General features: G+C 48.1%; 1 protein-coding gene across 1 annotated transcript; it reads left to right on the top strand.

Moving 5' to 3' along the window:
- Positions 1 to 8,365: 8,365 nt before the first annotated feature.
- On the top strand, positions 8,366 to 23,021 carry ALX3 (ALX homeobox 3). The gene is made up of 4 exons (XM_044675946.1): positions 8,366 to 8,618; positions 15,739 to 16,055; positions 19,923 to 20,051; positions 22,713 to 23,021. The coding sequence occupies exons 1-4, from the start codon at positions 8,366 to 8,368 to the stop codon at positions 23,019 to 23,021; spliced, it is 1,008 nt and encodes a 335-aa protein (XP_044531881.1).
- Positions 23,022 to 24,032: the final 1,011 nt, after the last annotated feature.

Genomic DNA, 24,032 nt, shown 5'->3' with positions numbered 1-24,032 from the left:
GAAACCAATCTGATTCCCTGATTACCAAGATTTTTGGCAGGAGAGCCTCTTCTAGCTGGAAAGTCAGGCTATCCAGTTAGGAGACATGGGTTCTATATTTAAATCTCAGGGACCCTTGGGTAGGTGACTCATCCTTTCTGAATTCCAGTTTCCTCATCTGTAGAATGGGGATAACAAACTTGAGACTCCCTACTTCTCAGGGTGGTTAAGCTTTAGAATTTATATATGTGACCTTCGTCAAGTCACTTTATTTCAGTACTACCACATTCAGAGTTCCTTTTGGTTTTTTAATTTTAAAAAATCCTTATCTTCTGTCTAAGAATCGATATTGTGTATTGGTTTAAGGTAGAAGAGCGGTAAAGGCTAGAACAATGGCTCACACAGCTAGGAAGGACTTCACCATCCACTCAGCCACCTAGCTGCCTCCTTGGGGTTCCTTTTTTCAGTGAAACCAGAGATCTAGTCCATATTATAAAAATTGCATTTAGTCCGTAATTTCCCTTTTTGAAATTCTGTCCACTGGTACCAACCAGAAACTGTTCTGTAATTTCAAGTTGTATTGGCTAAACTGAGGCAGGGAGAGTTAATTGCCCAGAATCACACAGGTAGCATATGATAGAGGGAAGACTCAAATTCCAGTCTTTCTGAGTCCAAAGTCGTCTTCTCTAGAGCCACAGGGCCATACTACTTCATTAAAATTCTAATGCAGATTGAAACAGACCATTCCTCCCTTTATTTCCTCCATGGATTTTTCTCTAGTGGGAGCAATAGATGTGAAGAGGGAAATATGTTTTATATGATAATACACGTACGACTGACATACAAGTCTGCCTTCTTAGGAAGGACAGCGGGGTGGGAAGGAGGGAAAAGCAACTTTTTTAAGCTTATTTATTTCTCATTGAAAAGGGGGGTTTTGAAAAGAAGAAGAATTAATATAATCCTATCAAGAAGGAAAGAAAGAAAAGAATACTAATGAATCATTTAAAAATACAAATGAGACAGCAAAAAAAATGCAGAATGAGACGAGGACTAGCAAAGCAGGGTTGGAATATTATTAATTTTGAATATATTAATTAGAATATATTAATTGAAATATATTAAATTTGAAATAGAGATGTTTTAAAAGCTATTTTTAAAAAATTCCAACTGTGAGTTATTATGAGGGAAAAAATGGAGGATGATTTTGTTAAAAGATGCTGACAAAAAGAAATTTTTTCATGAATTTGGGGTGTAAAATGGTCATACTTTCACAGAGGTGATAGATACAACTATAATTGTTTCTCTTTTATGGGGTGCCTCTCACTCTCCCCTTGGATAAGGAAGGAGGAAAAAACACTTAAAAAAATAATGGATGGAGGCAGCTAGGTGGCTTAGTGGAGATGGAGAGTCAGGCCTGGAGATGGGAAGTCCTGGGTTCAAATCTCAGCTCAGGCACTTCTTGGCTATGTTACCCCAGACAAGTCGCTTAACCTCAGTTGCCTCACCCTTACCTTCTCCCTTGGGACCATTACTTAGTAGATACTTTGAATTGCAAGTCAGAAGGTAAGGGTTTCAAAAGAAAAGTAATGGATAGATAGTAGGCTAAACTTGGGATCAAGATTTGGATTCAAATCCTCTCTTGAGTGATTGTGTGTGATCAGAAATATTCCACAGTTTCCCCATATGTAAAATGAGGTTGGGGCAGCTTAGTGTACAGTGGTGGATCTGGAGTCAGGAAGACCTGAGTTCAAATATGATCTCAAAGTAGCTATGTGACCCTGAGCAAGTCACTTAGCCTTGTTTGCCTCAGTTTCCTCATCTGTCAAATGAGCCGGGGAAGGAAATGACAAACCACTCTGATATCTCTTCCAAGAAAACTCCAAATGGGCTCAGGAAGAGTTAGACAGGACTAAACAATAAGAATGAAGCTGGAGGTTCCATTTATTGAACTCCTCCTTTCCCAGGCCAGTTGGACATACCAAACATTTTATGACATGTCATATAGATGGCAGAAGATGGGCAACAGTCATTAGTATCAAGCAAGAACCAAGTTCTAAGGTCAGAGATCTCTGTGATCAAGTCAGTGTTTAGATATGGCTGGAAATGAAAGGAGGTGCTGGTACCAAGTCCCCCAAAGCCTTTATCATTAGCTAGTCCCACAGGGCTGGGTATATCCCTTCCAGAAATGATTTTAGAAATACAGTAAGGATCTGAAGGAATGGCGAACCCTGGATTACTTGTTCTAATCAATCGTCTCTCACACACATACTCCCAACTTCAATATATTTTGACATCTGAAGGAATAAAAAACTAGGAACCTATCTTCATCTGGCGCAAATTAGAGGAAGTGAAGATAAGGGGGAATTTAGAAAATTGTCCACCCATTATAAAGGTCTATGAGACTCAGGAGCCAGATTCTGTTCTAATCTTCATTCATTTGTATTGGGAGATTTTCTCCCTGTCCCTAGTTGTTCACCTGCTACACTCCAGGCACTATGCAAAGCTCTGGGCATGCAAAGAGAGGCAAAAGACAGTCCCCACCACTGAGGAACTAAGTCTTGACCATTTAGCCAAACAGTCTAGATAATTCCGATAGGAAGAAATACCATTTTCCTCCTTAGTAGGGTGCCTTTGCTAATGTTTGATTCTGAGGCCTGAATGTTCTCAGTGTCAACTCCCTTTGTTCAGTGGACTTGGATAGAACACTGGACCTGGAGTAAGGAAGACCTGAGTTCAAATGTAGCCCAAGACTCTGTGTCTTTGAGCAAGTTACTTAATTTCTTTTTACCTTCTGTAAAATAGGGATAATAATAGCACCTACCTCCATGGGATTGTTGTGAGAATAAAATGTTAAAATATTTGTAAAGTGCTTAATAAATGTTAGTTATCACTAGTACTATTTCTAGCAATAATAATAAGCATAGCATGTCTTTTATTAAATAGAATTGAATTGAGAAAGGAGAAAGAAAAAAGACTCTCTCCTCTCAGTCTCCATCTTTTCCCCTCTCTCCCCCTGTCTCCTCTTCTTTCTCTTCTCTTCTCTTCTCTTCTCTTCTCTTCTCTCCCTCCCTCCCTTCCTCTGTCTCTGTCTCTGTCTGTCTGTCTCTCTCCCCCCTTTACCTTTTCTCTCAGAATCAATACTAAATATCTGTTCCAAGGTAGAAGTGTAAAAGCTAGATATTTGAGATTATGTAACCTGCCCCATCATATAGCTGAGAAGTGTTTGAGGCCACATTTGAACCCAGGATCTCCCATCTCTAGCCTTGGTTCTCTATCCACTGAGTCACCTAGCTGCCTTTCAGACTCTCTTTTGCCATTTGACCCTTCCCCCAGCCTCAGCCTCTTAACTTCCCCCAGCCTCAGTTTCCCTATCTGTGTAACAGAGTACTTTTCTCACAGGTTTTTTATAGAGATCAAATGAGGGAATGGATGTGCAGCTCTTTGCAAACACTGAAGTGTTATGATGTAAAGTGCTTTGCAAACTTCAAAGTGCTTCATAAATGTCAGTTATCATCATCACCTAGTTTGTGAAGTACTGTTTTTCACAGACCTCAAAGCGCTCAGTAGAAAAGGGTTCATTTTTCCCAGGGAAGAGAATAGAATCTCTTCCAGAAGGGAAAACAGAAGGCAGAGTGCTTGATGAGGAGAGGTGGCATGGAGGATCTCTAGACCTCTCAGGCCACTCTTTGCTCTAAATCCCATCACTTCTGCACTCCTCCCCATTCTAAAAGTCAGTGGCAGAGCCAAGAAGAAAAGCCAGGCATCCTAGCTCCCAGTTACCAGATGGTTCTCCATCCTCAGTGGTTGCTAGCTGGGAATCTGAGGTTCCTTCACAGACTTCTTTACAGCTTCTTCATTTGGCTTCTCCACGGACACAGCTGTGATGGCTTGGTCAGTAGCAGCTGGATCGTAGTGTCTGCTAAGCCAAGAAACCAAAGTAAATGGAGTGGCTAACACCTGAGATGTTTTATTACTCAGTCTGCCAGATGGGCGAGAAAGTTTTAAGAGGGTTTGTAAATTCGCCATTCACGCTGTTTCGTAACCAGCTGGATTAAAATATTATTTTAAAATATTTATTAATTTGGTTATTGAAAGCCACAACTACACAAGCAGAGTGAAGTTGGGAGTTAACAATGGGACTGAGATCATTCAAACCTGTACTTACGTGGCAAATCCTGGGCCCAGTCACCCAAGTTAGTGTTTTAAAGGTTCAGGCAGGAATAATAGCCTAGCATGGGGGAGTGGGGGGCTGGGGGAAAGGAGAATGCTAGTACTGAACCCCAAAACTTCACTCCCTTGACAAACATAGTCAGCTTTGGAGAGCTAATTTACTCATCCTGATGCCCAGTTCCCATCTCTATGTGTCCTATAATACTCTGTACCATAGTTTTCTGCTATTTTTTATTTGCAAATTAACCTCTTCTCTTCAGCTTTAATCTGATTAATAGTTGGAGCTTTGTTTTGTATTCCTTCTGTGGTATTCATTCTCTTCTGCCTCAACTCCTACATCCCCAGAGATGTTCTGTTGTTATTCATTGGTATAGAACAGTGATGGGTGGTGGGGGCAGCTGGGTGGCTCAGTGGATTGAGAGATAGGCCTAGAGATGGGAAGTCCTAAGTCCAAATCTGGCCTCAGACACTTCCTAGCCGAGTGACCCTGGGCAAGTCACAACCCCCATTGCCTAGCCCTTACCAATCTTCTGCCTTGGAGCCAATACACAGTATTGACTCCAAGACAGAAGGCAAGGGTTTAAAAGAAAAGAAAGAACAGTGATGGTGAACCTTTTTGAAACAGAGTGCCAGGACCCACCCTCTCTCCACCCTTCAGATCTTTAGCCATGCCCTTCCCCCATACTCTGTGCTAGGCATGCCCTGCGCCCCTTTACCTCCTTGGAGGAAGCATTCCCATTGGACTTTTTGGGGAGATGGGGCAAGTGAAGTGAGGAATATCCTCAACAAGTGTAAAGAGGGGAGGAGAGTGGCTTGAGAACTCTGCTCCTCTCCAGTTCTGTTGCCTGTGGGCTGCCCATCTTACCCCCGTGCCTGCTCCCATTGGCTGCGGGGCAGAGGAGCAGGGGATGTGAAAAAATGTCATCAGGCATGGTAGAGAGGGGGAGGGGAGCAGTTCTTCCGAGTCCCTCTGCCTTTCTAGTAAGGAGCGGGGGGGGGGGGGGGGCGGGGCAGCCGAGTGCCCACAGAGAGGGCTCTGCATGCCATCTTTGGCTCCCATTCCATAGGTCCACCATCACTGGTATAGAACCTCCTGCACTTATAGTCTGGCCTGGGTTCCCTAAATAGGCAAGTGTCTCACTCTTGGGCTCATAGCTAGCATGTATCAGAGGCAGGACTGGAACTCAACATCTTCTTAACTCCAAAGTCAGTCTTTCTATCCACCAGAGCATACTGTCTTTTTATAGGGACTTAGTAAGCTCAAAACTACTTCTGTTAAAGAGGTGCTCAAAGCCCTAGTTATAGCAAAAATCATCCATCTAAGCTTGTTGTCCAGAAGGATTCAAGGATCTAGAACAACCTAGGTCCCAGAAAGAGAATTTCTCCTAGTAAGGGAGAGAATTTAACTTTCATTCCAATTCTGATGAACCTGAACTTTTTGATTTCTGTCAAGTCATAGCTGTCCACCATCCTGATGGTTACCTAGGCTCACAGTCTAGGTGTTATCTTAAATCCTTTTCTCTCTCTCATCCCCCATATTTAACATGTTGAATCCTCTCTATTCTACACCCATTTCTGGTATATGCTCCCCTTTTCTCCTCTGACATTGCCACTCTGCTAGGGCAGGCACCTCACCCCGGACTATTGCATTGCCCTAAGTTTAGTCTCTCTGACTCAAGTCTCCACTCCAGTCCTTCCCCAACTCAGCTGTCAAACTGTCCTTCCTAAACTGCAGATCTGACCACATTCAATCAATTGATTCAAATCAATCAAAACCCTATTGCCTCCAGGACCAAATATGAAATATTTTGGCACTCGGAGCCTTTCGCAATCTGGCCCTTTGTTACCTTCCAGCCTTCTTCAGCTCCTTCCAGTGATACTGACTTCCTTGCTATTCATTGCATAAGACACTCTTATCTCAAGACCTGGGGCATTGTCACTGATTGTCCCCCATGCCTCTTCATCTGTGTTTATACCTGATTTCCCTTAATATGAATGACTTCCCTCTGTTTATTATCTCCAATTCGTCCTCTCTATCTCTTGTTTGTACATTATTTTTTTCCTATTGTCTTTCCCTTTAGACCATGAATTCCTCAAGAGCAGGGTCTATCTTTTGCTTTTCTTTATATTTCTAGCACTTAGCACAGTGCCCAAAGCTCACTAGGTGCTTAATATCTATAATATTATTATAATATTTATAATAGGGGCAGCTGGGTAGCTCAGTGGATTGAGAGTCAGGCCTAGAGATGGGAGGTCCTAGGTTCAAATCCATCCTCAGACACTTCCCAGTTGTGTGACCCTGGGCAAGTCACTTGACCCCCATTGCCCACCCTTACCACTCTTCCACCTAGGAGCCAATACATAGAAGTTAAGGGTTTAAAAATAATAATAATATTTATAATAATGCTCACTAACTGCCTGACTTTGTCAGGTAAGCCACAATTCTAATTGTGACTCTGCTATTCTGCCATTTAAGGGCTCTCATGGTGATCATGCCTCTAACCTGGTGTTTAAACCAATAAGGCTTCAGAGGAATCACAAAGTCTGTTTAATAATGGCTAAATGACTCAGATTGAGGCTAGGGGCTTCTGGTTCCTGTTTGGCCTTGATTTACTGCCCAGCCCTGACTGAAGACAGCCAAGAAACCCCCTTTAAGCCCACAGCGGAAGAAGGAGGTGTTCGCACCAGGCAAAAACTTGAATTCCTTTAAGAAACGAGTATCAAACTGAAATATAAATGATATCTACCTTTCTCCATCATTTTCCTTTAGTCTTTGGAGGCCTTGAATCTATGTCAGCCTTAAGCTAGGTCTCAGGACAGGACTTCTGCCCATTGCCCTGGTTAGTCATGATTTTCTTCCTCTGAAGAACCAAAACCACTTCCAGATTCTCCCACTTAATTCTTACTATGGAGACAAAGCCATCAAACTAAGGGAAGAGCTTGTTTTGTTAGAGTAAGTTCACATTTATCCTTAACCCTCTTCTACAAGCAAGGGAAGATGTCTGGTGTAAACAGCCCGGCCCAACATTCTTGCAAGGGCCTTTTCTTAAGGGATAAGCATGTTCCAGACTCTGTGGGCTCCACAGTGAATGGCTTTGCTCCCCTAGCAGAGAAATGGTTGAGCTCAGTCACTCCACCTGTTCCAAGGATCACAGCTTTAGCATTGCAAGGAAACTTAGCAGTCATCTACACAACTCCCTCCACTCCTGCCACTCTCAGTTAATCCATGCAGAAACTGAGGCTCAGAGAAGATGGCGGTCTAGCTTCTAGGTCACAAGGCAGGAAACAGGGATATCTGAGGCAAAGCCAGGTTCTCTGAACCCCGGTCTAGTTACTCAGCCCCAGCCAACATTATTGCTGCCCATATTTAGTCCAAAGAGGAGGCATTCCCAGAATACCCTCAGCTCTCGACCTTTGCGCTAGGCTGCAAATACTAAGGCTTGGGGGCTGACTCCTTGAGCTGACCTCTTCGGGGATGCAGAGGCAAGCAGGGGCTGCCCTTGCATAGTAGCGCTCACTTGCTCAGGGGTCTGGGCGTCTGTGGAGGAGAGGGGATGGCCTGGGCTCTTCTTCGATCCCGTGTTTTCTTCTCCGAGTGTCCCTGAGATCCCGAGGCCGGCTCTTCGGGAAGATGCGAATGATAGCAAGCAGAACGCCTAGTTCTCTCGGGGTGCCCAGGGCTAGGACTTTCGAAAGGCTCTTCTGCCAAGGGCGCTGTCCCGGCCTTGGAGAGCAGGGGCGGGGATGGGGCAGAAGAAAAGAGGACCCCTCCCCGGCCGAGCGCACAAGCTCAATCTCCCTCCCCACCTCCCATACTCGGCTTCCCGTTGCTCGTAGGACCCGGGCAAGAGTCGTCCGGTCCTTCCCCCACTCCGGCCTGAAGCTGCGCTCACCTCGGAGAACTGGGCACAGGGTGGCCAGGGCTGGGTGCGTCCGGTCTCCGAGGGGTTAATCCCCGCGCGGGGCACCGCCGCACGTGACGTGGATAGTTAGTGGATTAAGTCAGGAGGAACACTACCCCCCTCCCCCTCGCCCCCCGCCCCCCGCGGCGCGCGCCGCTCTCGGGGGCTCCGGGGCCCAGTTCCCAGGTCCCTCCCCCCTTGGCGCGCACAACCCGCGAGGGCAGCTCGAGCCCCAGAGCCGGCCGGCCCGGCAGCCCGTCCCGAGTACGCGTACAAGCTCCCCGGCCCCAGGCCCGGGCCCCCCGGAGGCCTGCATGGAGCCCGAGCACTGTCTTCCTTACGGCTCGGGGCCCGGCGCTTACCCGGCGGCCGACAAGCCACCGGGATCCTCTCCTCACCTGCACTCCGCTCCACTCCCCAGCTCTCGGATTGCTCGCTACGCTACGGCCTGCGGAACTCTGGAGCCCTATTCCCCGGAGGCGGCCAAGCCCCCCGCCAAGTACCTGCAGGAGCCCGGGCCTGGGCCGACCCTCAACGGCAGGCGCTTTTACGAGGCCCCTGCGGAAGGTAACGCTGATGGGAGTCTACGGGCGGGCGGGGGACTGACACACACTGACGCGCGGTTGTTGAGCTAAGTTCTGCAGCCTCCCACGACTACGAGGAATCTGGGAACCCCACTGGGTCCCTCTTCGCCGGGGCCTCCCTTCCTTTTCTCTTCTCAACCCCGGAGATCACCCACACTTTCTCCCGGGTCAGAGGCATCTGAAGGGCTTTGTTCTCGTGCTTTTGCCCTCAGCGGCCGTCGGAACCTGGGTCGAAGAAAATCGGACCAGGGAACCGAAATTCGCTGCCAGGGTCTGGCGGGGAACTTTGGGGATGAAGACTGGGAAATTCTGGTGAGGCTGTCGCGGTGAAAGGCGACCGAAGGGCTGATTGTGGCGGGCCAACTGAGTGAGACAAACTAGGCTTAGGGGGAGAGGCGTGAAAGGCGCCCAAGATCTCTGGACTTGGCTGGCCCTGACCATTCCAGCCCAGCCCGGCCTGGTGCGAGATGACCCCGGTCGAAGAGAGTAAAGCTTATGGGTCTCGGCCGCTCCTCTTCTCAGCTGTAGCTTTCCCCCAAGCCTTCTCTTAGCTGGGGCAGGCCAGTCCCCGGTCCCCAGCTCCCTTCTCCGCTCAGCCTTGATTTCCCCATGTCAGCACCGAAGGGCCTGTGTCACTAGACCGGCAATGACATGGATTTGGCTTTCTTGGGGCAATCGTCCAGCGGGTCATTCGATCATCCTTGATGTTTTTACTATTCAAACACAGGTTCGCCTGAGGTTAGAGTTAGTCTTGCTCTTTCTACTTTCAGCCTTTCAAATTAGGTCTTGAGCTGGGTTTCCCAAATCGGATAGAGGGATTCCAGTTCCTCCTTAGGATATGCCCAGGGCCTGTGTTTTTGAGTGGCTTTTCGGTTATTCCGGGGAACCTGGTACTTTCTTCTGGCGGAGGAGGCGATTGATCCCAGCCTCACGGGTCAAATCTCAGGAAAGCAGAGCCCCGAACAGAGCAATCCGACACCGGCCAGGTCCTCTGGAGGCAAAATTTCCAGCTCTATGACCTCTGGGCCCCGGGGAAAACTGACCCAAACAACTCTTGGGTTGAGCCCTGAACTCCCGGAAGGCCCTGAGCTTCACTGTACTCCTGTGGGCTCTTTGCACTTTAGATCTCAGCAGACTATCTCGGATAACTACTGTCTTTTTTGTGCTTTGCTGAAGAAGTGAAAGAGGCCTGGGTCTTAGGACTAAGAAAGGAGGGGACAGAATAACCCTCGGAGAGCGTCCTCATCAGTGTGAGGTGCCAGACTAGTCTTGAGCTAGCTCCCAGTTCTATGTAGGTCCCCAGCTGACCAGCCATCCCACCCAAGACAATCCCCTCAGCCTTGGTCCTTGCTTCCTTTCCCCGACCTGAGCTGGGTGCAGGAGAGAAGAAGCAGAGGGGTGGGGAGCTGGGGGTCAGCTGTAGGAAATGATTGACTCTTCGGTCCTTCATGTCTGCGTTCTTTGAAAGTGGCTCTCCTGATAAAAACCACAGTTGGGACTTAATGAGAAGCAGTTGGCCTGGCTCCTCAGATCCCAGGCAGACGAGGGGCTGCTTGCTCTGTAAACAGGAGAAATGGAACAGGTACAACAACCCGCACGAGGTGGTAAAACCTGGCCTGGTACAGAGAGAGAGATGAGGGCCTGGAGGACCCAGGAGTCCCCCTACCCTTCTTTACACCTTTCCCTGTCCTTAATAGGGCTGCCTGCTTGGCCTCGCTGGTCAGCATTCACGGAGTGCTCCGGTCTGGGGAACTTTCTTACGCTGTAAGTGGGTGATGCAGGGCCAGCGAAGGGCCAGAGAAAAGGGGGAACCGTGCTGTAGCCACGGGAAACACCCGATCATCTCAGACCTGAACTCCAGGAGCAGCACGAAAAGTGGGAAAGGAAAGGGTGGGAAACCAATGGGTAAATAGCGAGGATGGGAGGAGATTGGGAAAGTACGTAAAAACGAAAATGAGAGCAAGCAGAAGAAAGATAGCAGGCGCAGAGAATGCCGAGAATGTTGGCAAAAAAAAAATGTTTTTTTAAAGCAAGACACGGAAGAAGGAAGATGAAACGCAAGGAAAGCAATAGAGAAAATAAAATAAAGAGAAAACAGTTGGAACAGGAAGGAAAAGTAACAAAACGAGAGAGGAAGGAAAAAAGAAACAAGAAAGAACGAAAGAAACGGGAAAAGGGAAGGAGGAGATAAATAGAGAACGAAAGAAAGATGAATTGAGAGACTGCAGTGGGGATGGAAGGAAAAGAAGGATGAAAAAACGAAAGAAAAGAATCAGAGAGGAAAGAAAACAATTGACTAGACTTAATGCATAAGAAAGAGAGGAAGAAAGAAATACATCAAGGAAAGATGGAAAAGGGAAGGATCAAAATGTGTAGAGAATTAGAAGCCATCGATGGCTTGGGCAAGCCCCGAGGTGCCCCCTAAGCAGTCTCCTTTTCCGAGGTTATAAGTATCTGCCCTACCGAACTGTAGGAGCAGGGACCCCTCAAGAGAGGAAAGCACCCAGGGGCCAGTCCCTAGATCAGATGCCCAGTGACCACCCCGAGAGAGCAACGGCGGCAATTCTGGAGGCCAAGCCCATTTGCTAGGGTGGTAGAAAGAGATGGGGAAAGCCACCTCATTTCCCGAGCCTTTTAATAATGGGCTTGAAATATTTCCCGTTCAGACCAGTAATTGTGCAGCTGCTCCCCATCTGGCCCGATGGGTGTCTTTACAAATCCGGTTAATTTCGCCAGAAAAATGCCTCCGCTACCCTCTTGCTCCAGCGGGGGCTGCTCCTTTCAGCTTTTCCAGGTCCTGGGTGGGTTTTCCTCTTCCCTCCCCTCTCTGGTCCAGCCTGAATTCTACTTCTGGCTCTGCTTCCCTCCACCAGGTCTCTGATCTTCTCTCTCCGAAGGAGGAGGCTGAGAGAACTTTGATTTCTTTACGGAACTAGTTTGCGAACCAAAGAGGGAATGAAGCTGGGGGTAGGGACCATTATGCCGCTTCGGCCAGGCCCCCCAAAACACTGTGAGCTAGACCCGGAGCTCAGGGCTGGAATCGAATCCAGACCTGGATGATGAATTCTGGACCAAAGGAGTCTGATCTGTAAATATTCAGCTTGTTCTTAGTCCCAGCCTAACCGGATGAGTGGTTTAAAAGGCTGGCCCAACTCTGGGGTCACCCCTCAGAACAAGGAATGCGAGCCTCCTTCTAAGACAGGAGTGTCTAACTTTTGTTGTAGATCCCTTTCTCAGAATATCATTTAAAAATAATGGAAGGAAATGCTCATTTTTTAGTTAGAGGTTAATGAAAATGAAAATGTAATTTTTTTTTCAATCTAAGCTGATGGAACCCCTGAAATCTGCCTCGATTTGGCTCTCCTCCCTCCCTCGTCCCCACTGAACATTTTCCCTTCCAGGCAGGACCCCAGGCCCAGGCCACCTCCTCCAAACGCCCCTGCGCTGTCTTCTACCAAAGTCCATAAGATCATAGTCCCCATTTGGGGTTGGATGGAAAGAGATTGCAAGACAGAGGACGAAATGAAAAAAGCTACCAGGAAGAGAGCCCCGAAGGGGCAGCACAGGCCTGGTGGAGAGGAAGAAGAGAGCGACAAACGCGCCGGCCCTTCGGAGGGATTAAAGACAACCAGCCCGCACAGTCAGTCCCAAATCTGCGTCCTCTCCTTCCCAACCTGCGCCACAGGACGCCACCGCCTTCCACAACACACGTTCACACCCGCATTCTCTGCCCTAGGCTCAGATCCCGAGTTCTCTATTCCGCCGCCCTTGAGCAACCCATCCAATGCCCCAAAGCTCTGTCGGGACTCAATTCCAGCACTGCCTTCCGAGGGCACTTCCCCTCTGGCACGGGACATGTGTGCCCCCTTTCTAACGGACGCCCGCTGGCCCTGGGCTCCGTTTCTCGGTCCCTGCCTGAGATGCTCACCCCACCGCCTCCGTACCCCCACCCCCAATTCTCCTCCACTGCCCTGGATTGCCTGCTCACATTCTCACAGCGTGTCCCTTCGCCCCTTTCTCGTTCGCTTCTAGTTACCCTCCGCGTACTCTCTCCTCTAGTAAGGGTTCGGCAGCGTGGCGATAGTCCAGAAGGGAGCCACCGGAATCAGAAAATCCCAGGGACCTCGGAAGTGATCTAATTCGGTACCTGCATCCCCTCTGCGTCCTCCAGGCAAGGGGCTATCCAGCTTTTACTTCAACGCCTCGAGGGAGAGGGGACCCCCTATTTCTTGAAGTTTATTCAACTTTCCAAAAATTGTTAGGACTTTGGCGCCTTCACAGCAAGGCTATATCTGCGGCTTTGCAACGTCCGCCCTCGAAACCCCGCTCATCGATGCTGAACGGGAAGACACCAGTATTAAAGTTTCTTCTGAAAGAGAGACAGGTCTAGAGCTAGCATTATGGGGAAACTGAGGCACAAAAGGAGGGTGTAGAAGTTTAAGCTTGGGGGGAACACGGCAGAGACACAAGGTAGGTAAAGGACAGAATTCAGATATCGTGGGCTGTGCCTGCATCACCCCAAGGCTTTCTTTCTATCCCCACCCCACCATGTTTTCATGCTCACACACTGCATTTCCACTGTATGGTAAAAATTGTCTATTCTTTTCTTATGCATAGACTTGAACTACTTATTTGCCTTTTACATGTTCTTTCATTTTTTGGTCCCTATTTCTCTCCTTCGGGTCCTTTACGTCAGGGTTGCACCCCTTCTTCCTCCACTGGCTGCTCCCAGAGAGATCATTTCCTTGGGTGTCCAGCATGGCCAGAGGAAAAACCTTGAGAATTGCTACCTGAGCCCTACTTTCTCCCTACATCTATGGCGGGGGAGTCCCAGAGCCGGCTTTACCTCCTTTTTCAAAGTTCTCATTCAAATCAACGCTAACTGGGAGGAGGAGGGGCGGTGTGATCTGATCCTACATAGGACAGCTAAACAGAGATGTGTTGTGTTTGAGCCATTTCATTCCTGAAAGTCCAAAGGAAGGCGTCTTGTGCGGGAGGTGAGGGTTGAGGAAGGAGGAAGGTGGGAGGAGGTTTGGTGCCTTAAGAAGGGCTTATAGAAAGGATAAGCACCTGAGGCAGTGAGAGCCTGGGACTGACACCTTGCCATCCCTGGGACCTCTATTTCTAGGGCAAACACTTTCAACCAACCACACATAGAGTACATTTCACAATGCCCCAGACTTCCCCTAAGCTGGACCCTGGATCTCCTCTAGTCACCTTCTGGAGGCTAGGATCCTTCTGGAACTGGAGGTCTTGATGGGTCTCCAAATAGACACTTTCCTTGAACTGGAGTCACCTATCCCACTAAGTCCTATTTTCCAAGCTCCAAACAATGGTGTCTATGTGTTTTCCCCAGGAACTGAAGGTGTGTTTCCAAGCCATTATCCCGTCTGTGCCTATTCCCTGGTTGTTAATGAAGTTCTTATGCCTGGGAAACCTTTTTGTCCTGCAGATCAAGACCTCCCTGAAGTAGGTTTCGACACTTGCCTCTAGATGTAAGACCTTTAGACTGAGATTTGGGACCTTCAGGCCAGTGCTAGACCCCTTACCTCCCCCATTCCCCAATCTCTAAAATCACACACTTATACAAATCACTCTCCAGTTCACCAGGCAAATTCCTGCTTGCCCCCTAAGGAAGATTTTGCTTGCTAATGTTAAAAAAAAGTGTCTCAGTTTGCCTACATGATGGTTCTATCAGGGGAAGAAGGCACAAGAAACTAGGAAATGGAAAATCTGATAGTTCCACCTAGAGCCCTCCCCAGCTTCCCTAGCCTGAAGCTGGTCATGTGATCTTGTCACCAAAATTCCCAGGAAACTGCCTCTCTCCACTGAACCTCAGAGGGGGAAGGGGATGGGCTCCTGCTGAGAATGGGACCAGTGACAGGGCAGGGGGATGTGAGAATAAGAGAATGGTACATTATTCCTATAGCTCTCTTGGGACAGCCAAGAGGGGAATTTTATGGGGTACTGCTGGGGGCCTGATGTCCATGGGAGAGGGTGGAGGAGATGACTGTGACCTATTTTTCACCATTCTCAGGACTTGGTGGATCTCCACAAGTGCTTCCTGAAAGAGGGAGTTAACATGTCAGAGTGAGGCTGCTGGAAACAGTTCCCAGCCTGCAAATGGATTACCCCTTGCTCACTAATTGTTGGACTGTGAGGGAGAGGCTGGACCAGCTAAGGAGACAGGAGGGAAAAGGGAATGGGACTGGAAAGGGAGAAGATTTTGCCATCATTCCTCAGTTTGTCCCCAACTGTGCCCCTTTCATGTTCCACTTACCCCCTTACTGTTGGTTGGTCTTATCATGACCTTCAACATTTCCTGTATGCTCTTGACTTCCTTTCTATGATGGGCCCAACAGGAGATCTAGAGGCATTCAGAGACCCTGCAGAGCCTGGAATCTTCTTCTTTGGATTTTTTCCTCTTCCTCCAAGGCCCCCCGTTTCTATTGAGCTGGATTGCAGTGAAGAGAAGCCCAGTTTTGAATTTAGCCAATAAAGTCAAGATCTAGGAATAGGGATGGGGATAGAAAGGGAGAGACAAACTCTTGGAAATATCCCTTGAGGCAGGATTTTCTGTTTTTGCTTGAGATGTTGGGTTAATCCTGAGATTTGGGGTTCAGAGTTTGTACCTAGGGGTGTTTTTAGTGTACCTGGTCATAATGAGACATGGATGCCAGAGGATGGCAAAGAAGATAGCTTGGAATCAGATTTGGCTTCTAGTAGAAGAAGTGGGGAGCTGGACTTATCAACCACCTCTTTGGTTCACCAATCTCCTATACCCCATAACATCAGAATGGAACATTTCCTTGAGGCACATCTCATTGCCCCTCCCCCAGACTTCCAGACCCTCTAAAACCTGCCCCCCCTGGCCTGTTTTACTCTTGCCCAGACCACAGAGCACATGGCTCCCCCAGGGCCCCCTCCACAGGCAGCCCTCCAGAATGCCAGGCGCCTACTGAGGATGGTTGCCTGGAAAAGAAAGGGAGGAGAGGGAGGGAGGTGGAGCCAGGAGACGTCAATATTCCTCCCCCCCACCCCATTCCACCCACAAAACCCCAGAGTCCCCTTTCCATCCCTCCCTTTTGTGTTTTCCATTACAGCAGAAGAAAAGGTCTCCAAAGTCGCCAGCTTCCCCCCACTGCCTCTAGACTGTCCAGGAGGTCCCTTGGAGAGCCCCCCGGAGCTGACAGGCTCCCCGGCACCCTGTTTGGCCAGGCTTCGGGGACCTCTAAGCCCCCAGCTCACTGACTCAATGGAATTGCCCAAAAGCAAAAACAAGAAACGGAGGAATCGGACTACATTCAGCACTTTCCAGCTGGAAGAGCTAGAGAAGGTTTTCCAGAAGACCCATTACCCTGATGTGTATGCAAGGGAACAGCTGGCCCTCAGGACTGACCTGACTGAGGCCCGGGTACAGGTGAGGAGGACCCCTGGAGACTCAGGTCACCTATTTTCCTATCACAGCCTGCTTGGAATCCCTTAACTTTACTGAGCAAGAGAGGGGAGATTCAGAGGGGCAGAGATCAGAGCTGGGCCAAAGGGAAACCACAAAGGTATGGGTGACATCTCTGGGACATGGTCATCCAAAGGAAAACCTTTTAGGGGATTTCCCTAACTGGACTATGGATACATACTCAAATCCCTAAACTGAGAAGCTTGGTTGTTTGGTGGGGGAGGAGAAAGGGAAGATAAAAAGGGGTTCACCACCCTAAAAGTAATTGCATGGAATAGTAGAGTCCCCCAGAACAAGAGAATTTTCCATTATCACTCTCATTGGCTTCTTGACTCTTGCAAAGACCCAAGCTGACCTGCATCTCCCTCCTTCCTGGAGACTCAGCCAGAGGTCGAGCTCAGTGATGGGCAAACTTTTTAAAGAGGGGCCCAAAGGAAAGGAAATGCTCATCTGTCAGTCTGTTTCTAAGGCAACTCTTTCAAAGTTTCATTGTATTGTATCCTCCTCATTGTATTCTTCAGATTAGAAATAATGTCGCTCTGCCGGATAGAACATTTCAGGGGGCCACATCTGGTCCGAGGGCCGTAGTTCACCCATCACTGACTCTAGCTTTTTGGAGAGGGCTCTAGTGCCCACTGCAGCTACCTATGTGCTGGGAGGAACTAAGAATCCCGTGCTCAAGATCTGGGAAAGGGGAAGAGTTGGAGAATGAGGGAGGAGCCTGAGACTATGGGAAAGAATAAGAGCTGACATCCCAAAGGCTACCGAGGCACATCTTGTCCATAAGAGTAAGCTGGAGGAAGCTGTTACCTGGGACTGGTCAGGAACCCAAATATACATTAAAAGAAGGGCTAACCCCATCTGAGCAGAGCAGGGCAAAGCCCATATTTGGCACAAAAACACTGCCAGATCCTCCTCAGAGACAGAGACAGAGATAGAGAGACAGAGAAAAAAAAGAGAGACAAACACATACACAGAGTCAGGGACAGAGACAGAGACAGAGACAGAGAGACAGAGAAAGAAAAAGAGACAAACACACACAGAGTCAGAGACAGAGACAGAGACAGAGAGACAGAGAAAGAAAAAGAGACAAACACACACAGAGTCAGAGACAGAGACAGAGAGACAGAGAAAGAAAAAGAGACAAACACACACAGTCAGAGACAGAGACAGAGAGACTGAGAAAGAAAAAGAGAGACAAACACACACACACACAGTCAGAGACAGAGACAGAGAGACAGAGAAAGAAAAAGAGAGACAGACAAACACACACACACACACACAGTCAGAGACAGAGGGAGGGAGCCCTTCACTGGAAGATTGCTTTGAACTCGAGGATGAGGGGATGCTCTGAGAGAACAGGAGCTGCTTCCAGGTAAGGAGGGCAGAAGCAAGAGGAAAAGGTTTGGGCCATCTGTGAGTTTTTGCTGCCTCTAGGAGGAGTAGTGGATAGTGATGGGACTCGGAGAGGAAGGAGGGGAACCCCTGAGCATATGCCTCTGGGCTATTGTGTCCTTCCTGAGGTACCCTGGCACATCCCACTGCCCCAATCCCTCCCAAAGCCCACTGCTTGCATTGTGGGTCAGCCAAGATCCAACACCATCAGGCAGGACCCCCAGTGTCCCAGGGCCCTTGGTGTGAGAGAACCAGAGATAAAAACAGCTTCAGAACCTGGAGTCCCCGGGAGCTCTCAGCTGGTATCCAAGAACATGGACACAAAGCAACTATTTTTTCCTGTTCTAGCTATGGAAAGACAGATGGAGACATTCCTTTTCCCCACCCCCATTCCTTCTCCTCAGCCTCTCAAATAGGATCACAGATTTAGGCTAGACGGAACCATAGATAGCATCTAGTCCAATCCCTTCATTTTTTTTTAAACCCTTAACTTCTGTGTATTGACTTATAGGTGGAAGATTGGTACGGGTAGGCAGTGGGGGTCAAGTGACTTGCCCAGGGTCACACAACTGGGAAGTGTCTGAGGCTGGATTTGAACCTAGGACCTCCTATCTCTAGGCCTGGTTCTCAATCCACTGAGCTACCCAGCTGCCCCTCCAATCCCTTCATTTTACAGAGAAGGAGACTGAAATTCATGGAATTTTAGTCATTTGATCAAGGTCATAGAGGTGGCAAGCATCAGAAGTAGAATTTGAATCTGGGTCCAACACTTTCTATTGCCTTGAGGGAATGTTCACTAGAGTTTCCCAGTTCTCTGAGAATCTTTCTGTAATAATGATAGCTAAAATTTATATAGCAGTTTAAGTTGGATGTTATTATTATCCTCATTTTTCAGATGAGGAAACTGAGGTTGAGGGAGGTTAAATTCCTTGCAGAGGATCACTTGGCTAATAAGTAACTGAGAAATAATTTTAACTTAGAGCTTCCTGACTCCTGAGTCCAGTGCTCTATCCACTATGCAACCCAGTAGACAGAAAATACATACTTCCCAGTAGAGGTATCCTTTTCTTCATTCAGGATATAATTCTAGCTCCATGGAATTGAATAATCAAAATTACACACATTTACACGAGTCATTGCCCCTGAAGTGGGAGTAGGTGATGGTGGACAAGCCAAAGAATCAGTTTGTGAATCATTTCTCATAATGCTGCTAGGTCTGCGTTGGAGGCTGGGAGGGGAGTCATGAGAAAGGGAACTCGGAGTGTTCAGGGACATGACAATAGTTGCCTCACCATTCTCTTGCTCCCAGGGATGTTCTCTGTTGCCCTGGTGTCTGTTCCACATGTGATTCCCCAGGGCCAGGGCACAAACTAATTGTTCCTTTTTCCTCCTCCAGCAACAACCACACCCCATCGTCCCCCTTTTACTTCCCCAGATTTGAGTGGGAGCCTCAGCCTTGGCAGAGTAAAATAGGGCTTGGATTTCATTTCAGGATGTAGAATGTTGGCTTGGCCCCCATACACCAATATTTACCTTTTCTTCTCTTCCAAATAGATTATAAACTTCTGTTATTATGGGGGGGTTTTGGCTTGTTGAGGGTGGGCACACAGTGGTTGCTCAATATTTCTGAATTAACATGCATGCCATTCATGCTACCCAAGTGGAGTATCTACACAACTACCCTCCAAGCACGGAGAGGAATTCTTCATTCCTTTTCACACAGTCCCAGACTCTATTTGAATTTGAAATCAGGGGACCTGATTTTGAATTCTGGTTCCACTGTGTACTACTTTGTATGTACACTCTTGGGCAAATCATTTAATTTCTCTTTTCCTCATGTAAGATGAGGGGGCTGGACTAAAAGACATCTAACATCCTTGAGTGCTCTATATCGATAATCCTTCCTGATCAGAGAGGAAATGGTAATCACGAAACATTCAGCTACACAAATGCACACAGACGTGTACATGGATGCACCTGGGTACACATCACAGACACAAATGTAGGCACAGCTCCTGCACACACACACACACACACACACACACACACACACACACACACACACTGGTTAGCAACCTTCACACCAAAGGCAGGCAAGCCTGGAGAAACATCTAGAAGAATGAGTCAGGTCTGGAGGAGGCCAGTAAAACCCTTCCTCTTGGTTTGGGGCCATATTGGACCTCTCCCAGGTCCCATCCCCTTACTCACATGGTTGTGAGTGGTTTATAGATTTATTAGCCCCTGTAGCCCAAAGCAGCATGATGACATATCCATCTCCCACTCTGTCCTCTCTGAAGGTTCTTATTCTGGTTCTTTGCCTAATGAGCTCTCCACCCTTGTGAGGATCCCAAGGAGACCATATCCCCTTCCTAACTGGCTGCCTCACCAAGGCACTTTCCCATCCTTCCTCTCTTCTTCCTTTCCCTCCCCTCAAAGGTCTGGTTCCAGAACCGAAGAGCCAAGTGGAGGAAACGGGAGCGATATGGGAAGATCCAGGAGGTGAGGAATCCCTTCACAGCCACCTATGACATTTCAGTGCTACCCAGGACAGACAGCTACCCCCAGGTAAGGTGGTGGGCAGAGAGAGAGAACTCCTGGCCACCCCAGGATATACTAGAGCCCTGTCTCCTGCCAGTCAAACCTCCTTCCCTCCACTGGGAGTTGGGATCTTAGGGACCCCACCTAAGATTTCAGTACTTCCACTGGGGATGTGTGCCAGAATGTCCCCTGTAATTGAGGACCAAGAAGAGGGAGGAGATAGAAAAAGGGAAGAGGGGAAAGTCAAGTCAAAGCTTTTCTGCCAATCAGGAAAATAATAATAATAAATAAGTAAATAAATAGTTTTCAAAATAAAAAAAACAAGAAATGCTAGTAAAGAGAAGCAGGAACAAAGGACCCTAGGCAAGATTTTAAAATGGACTCCTTCCTTTGTGCATTACTCCATCATAATATGGAGACACAAAATGAACAGCTCCATATACATGTGACAGAAAGTCGACAGATACATACCAGAAATGGTAGAATTTTCCAGCACTGAAATAATTGATATTTATAAATTTATAAGGAGTGATATAGAAAGCATCCTTTCCCTGTGGGCTAGGCTCTCAGTGGCTGTCCAGCTTACCTGTCTTAATCTCATTTCTGAAGGAGAAGAAATTTGGGGGCTCTTTTTCCCCTCCCATGTTGGGCAGCTCCATGTTCTGATGGTGTAAAAAAAAAAAGAATTGGTACTGAGCATCAGTTCCAAGGCAGATGAGCTTGGCAAGGGCTATGCAATGGGAGTTAAGTGACTTGTCCAGGGTCACACAGCTAGGAAGTGTCTGAAGCCAGGACCTTGTCACACTAAGTCACCTGGCTGTCCCCTTTAGAGCTTTTTTGATCAAGGGAACTGGAAATGCTTGCAGCCTAAAGAAGAGAAGTTTAGGGGTGGGTATAGTGGAGGACAGAACATGATAGCTGCCTTCAGGTATTAGAAGGATTGGCTTATGTGGGGGATTATTCTTGTTCTGTTTGGCCCCAAAGGACAAAACCAGCAGCAAGTTGGAGGGGTAGATACAGGGGTAAAACTTCCTGACAATTAGAACTGTCCAAAAGTAGAACAGGCAGCCTAGGAAATAGCAGGATGAATCCCTCCCACTTGCCTTACTGGAGTTTTGCAGGAAAAGACCGAGAGACCATTTCTCAGGTATGTGGTAGAGGGGACCTTTTTTCCTTGTTTGATACATATACTAAGCTTTCTGCAGAAGAGGAAACTGAGGCTCAGGGAGATTGAGAAATTTGCCCAGAGCCCCTTCCTTATTCAGTTCCAGCATTGTGCCTTCTTCCCTCTAGTGGAGCCCCACTTCACCCCTTTTTGCTTTCACATTCTCCAGAACATTTTTCTGGGCTTGATTTAGTGTGGAATAAAGAGTAATGAGTAAATTAAGAAATAGCATACCGGGGTAAGGTCACTGGACATGCATAAATGTCTTTTGAAAATCACCTCTCCATTCCATTGAGGGGCAGCCAAGGTTTCTAGACTACTTCTTAAGTAAGGTCTAGAAAACCATGATATTCTTCCAGGTTCCATCCATGCCATTGGGGTGGATGGGTGGGAGAGAGAAGGTCTCTCTCATGGCCCCTGAAAGAAATAATGCCCTAAAACACCTCCCTAGCCGATTTGGTGAGCAGAAAAAATTCTTTTACCAATTCCAATGCTCTAATGGACTCTTAGCCAATCATTGTTGCTTCTTTCCTATTTCTCTTGAGCGATATTGCCTAAAAGCATCAGCTAGAGGGATATAGAAGCTCTAAAATAAAATCCTAAGTGGCTCAGTGGGTAGAGCACCAGACCTGGAGCCATGAGATCCTGGATTCAAATCTGGCCTCAGATATTCCCTAGCTATGTAACCCTGAGCAAATCACTTAACCCCAACTGCCTAGTCCTTCCCACTTTTCTGCCTTGGAACTGATCCTTAGCATCGATTCTAACTTGGAAGATAAGAGATTTGGTGAGTCCTTGAGAGGTTCGGTTTTTGAACCCTACCACAAAGTTAGCAAGTGTCAGAACTCAAGACTCCCTAACTCCAAGGCTAGCACTGGATTGGTCTCCCCAGATGCCTTTCTCTTGCCTACAAAAGATTTGTTCTCCTCACTTCACAGCATTTGGGGGAGGAAGGAGTAGAGGTTGACCATTGCTTTGTAGACCATGAAGTACGTCCATATGCAGTTCTATGATCGTTTCCCACTGGGTAGAGAAAGGGATAAACAAGGTCCGACCCTTCAGATGCTCTGCCTGTCACCTGGTCATCTCTAGGACATGCCAGAGTTGCTTGGTGGAGGGTGATGGGAAAAGGGCACTGATCTGAGAGTCCGAAGAGACAGATGGCACCTACTAGGAACTAGTGCGTGACCGTAGTTTCTTTACTTGTAAGATGAAGAACTTGGTCCAGATACTCTTGAAGGATCCCATCAGAGATGAATGTCCAGCCATCGTCAGGGTTCTCCCTGAACATTCCTGTGGTGGTCCCCCAGGTGGTGGGGAGCGAGTGGCATGGAAGATTTTGGAAAGGGGGTGGAATGGAGATGTGAGGTGAGGTGAGGATGGGGAGGGGAATGGCTCCATTTTTTGTCTCTCTCCAAAGCCTGGCACACAGCGCTTTGCCCTTCAAGGAACTAACGAATGCCCTAATGTGTGCATGGGCATTGAATTGAAAAGCTAATGTACCCCCCTGCTTCTCATTTCAGCTACAGAGCAACCTGTGGCCCAGCCCGGGGTCGGGGAGCCCGGGAGGCCCCTGTCTGATGTCACCAGAGGGGATTCCATCCCCATGCACATCACCGTACTCCCATTCCCACAGCAATGTGGCTGGCTTTATGGGTGTGCCAGCTTCCCCAGGACCTCCCCCGGGCATCTACTCCATCCATGGATTCTCCCCAGCTCTGGGAGGCCACAGCTTTGAGACAGCCCCTGATGGTGACTACAAGTCTCCCAGCTTGGTCTCCCTGAGGATGAAGCCCAAAGAGCCACCTAGCCTCCTCAACTGGACCACGTGATCGGACCACCCCAAGACAGAACTGCCCCCCTCCTTGGGCTGCCCTAAGGATCTTCCTCATCGGATACAGCCAGTCCTTACTCCTAATCTAACCTCCCCACCCACCCCCCATATATAGGAGAGGGACCATTTCAGCCTCTATTAATTTCCAGACACTAGAGTGGGCACACCACCCACCCCAGTCTGCCACTCCATCCCCTACAGAGAGGTCCATGGAGAGAACAGCTGTTCCCACCCCAAATCTAGCAGCAAACAAACCCGAGCTTCCTCCCCTTCTCCTTCCCTTTCCTTCAGAGGATCAGGTTTTTCTCCTATCTCTGAATTTCAGTAGCAGCCTGGGCTTATTCTAGACTTCGCCCCATCTCCTTGGCTCTGGGGGAGATACAGAAAACAGGTCTTTCCTCTTTTTTGAGGCTTTCTATCTTTCAACCTATACCCCCCCCCCCCCCGCTTCCAGGAGTCATGGTTCCAGGAGCCCCAAACAGATGAGATAAAACTGGGATGGGGAATGTTCTAGAATGGTAGGAATTTCCTCCATCCATAATGGAGGGGAATAGAATAAGAAAACATGCCAATGACAGTATTCATTAATTCATACGCCCTTTACAGCTTTCTGAGGGCTTTCCCATACTTCCTCCCGAGTGATCCTCAAACCCAGATTAAGGAGTAGGGAGGGAGGGCTCGTCCGAGGAGAGGGCACTGTTCAAACACGTTGAGCTGCTCCATGTTTTCTGTTGGCAGCACAAAACCTTAAGGCTGGCAGGGACCTTAGAGTCCTTTCATGTTACAAATGAGGAAAGAGGCCACTTGACTATGATCACCCAGGGAATAAGTCAGGGATTTGAACCCAGGTCCTCTTTAGATCTTTTCATTATACCACTCTGTTGAGGATGGGTATAACCATTTCCCATCCTCGAAACCTTCCCTATATCCATTCGCAGGAGAAGAGGGAGTAAGGAGGAACCAGTTAAATGGACTGGGCTGGGGCTGGGGAGGCCACTGAGATGGTTAT

This window comes from Gracilinanus agilis, chromosome 4 (assembly GCF_016433145.1).
Source record: "Gracilinanus agilis isolate LMUSP501 chromosome 4, AgileGrace, whole genome shotgun sequence".
Classification (NCBI taxonomy): domain Eukaryota; kingdom Metazoa; phylum Chordata; class Mammalia; order Didelphimorphia; family Didelphidae; genus Gracilinanus; species Gracilinanus agilis.
This window is presented reverse-complemented; position numbering and strand designations above follow the sequence as displayed.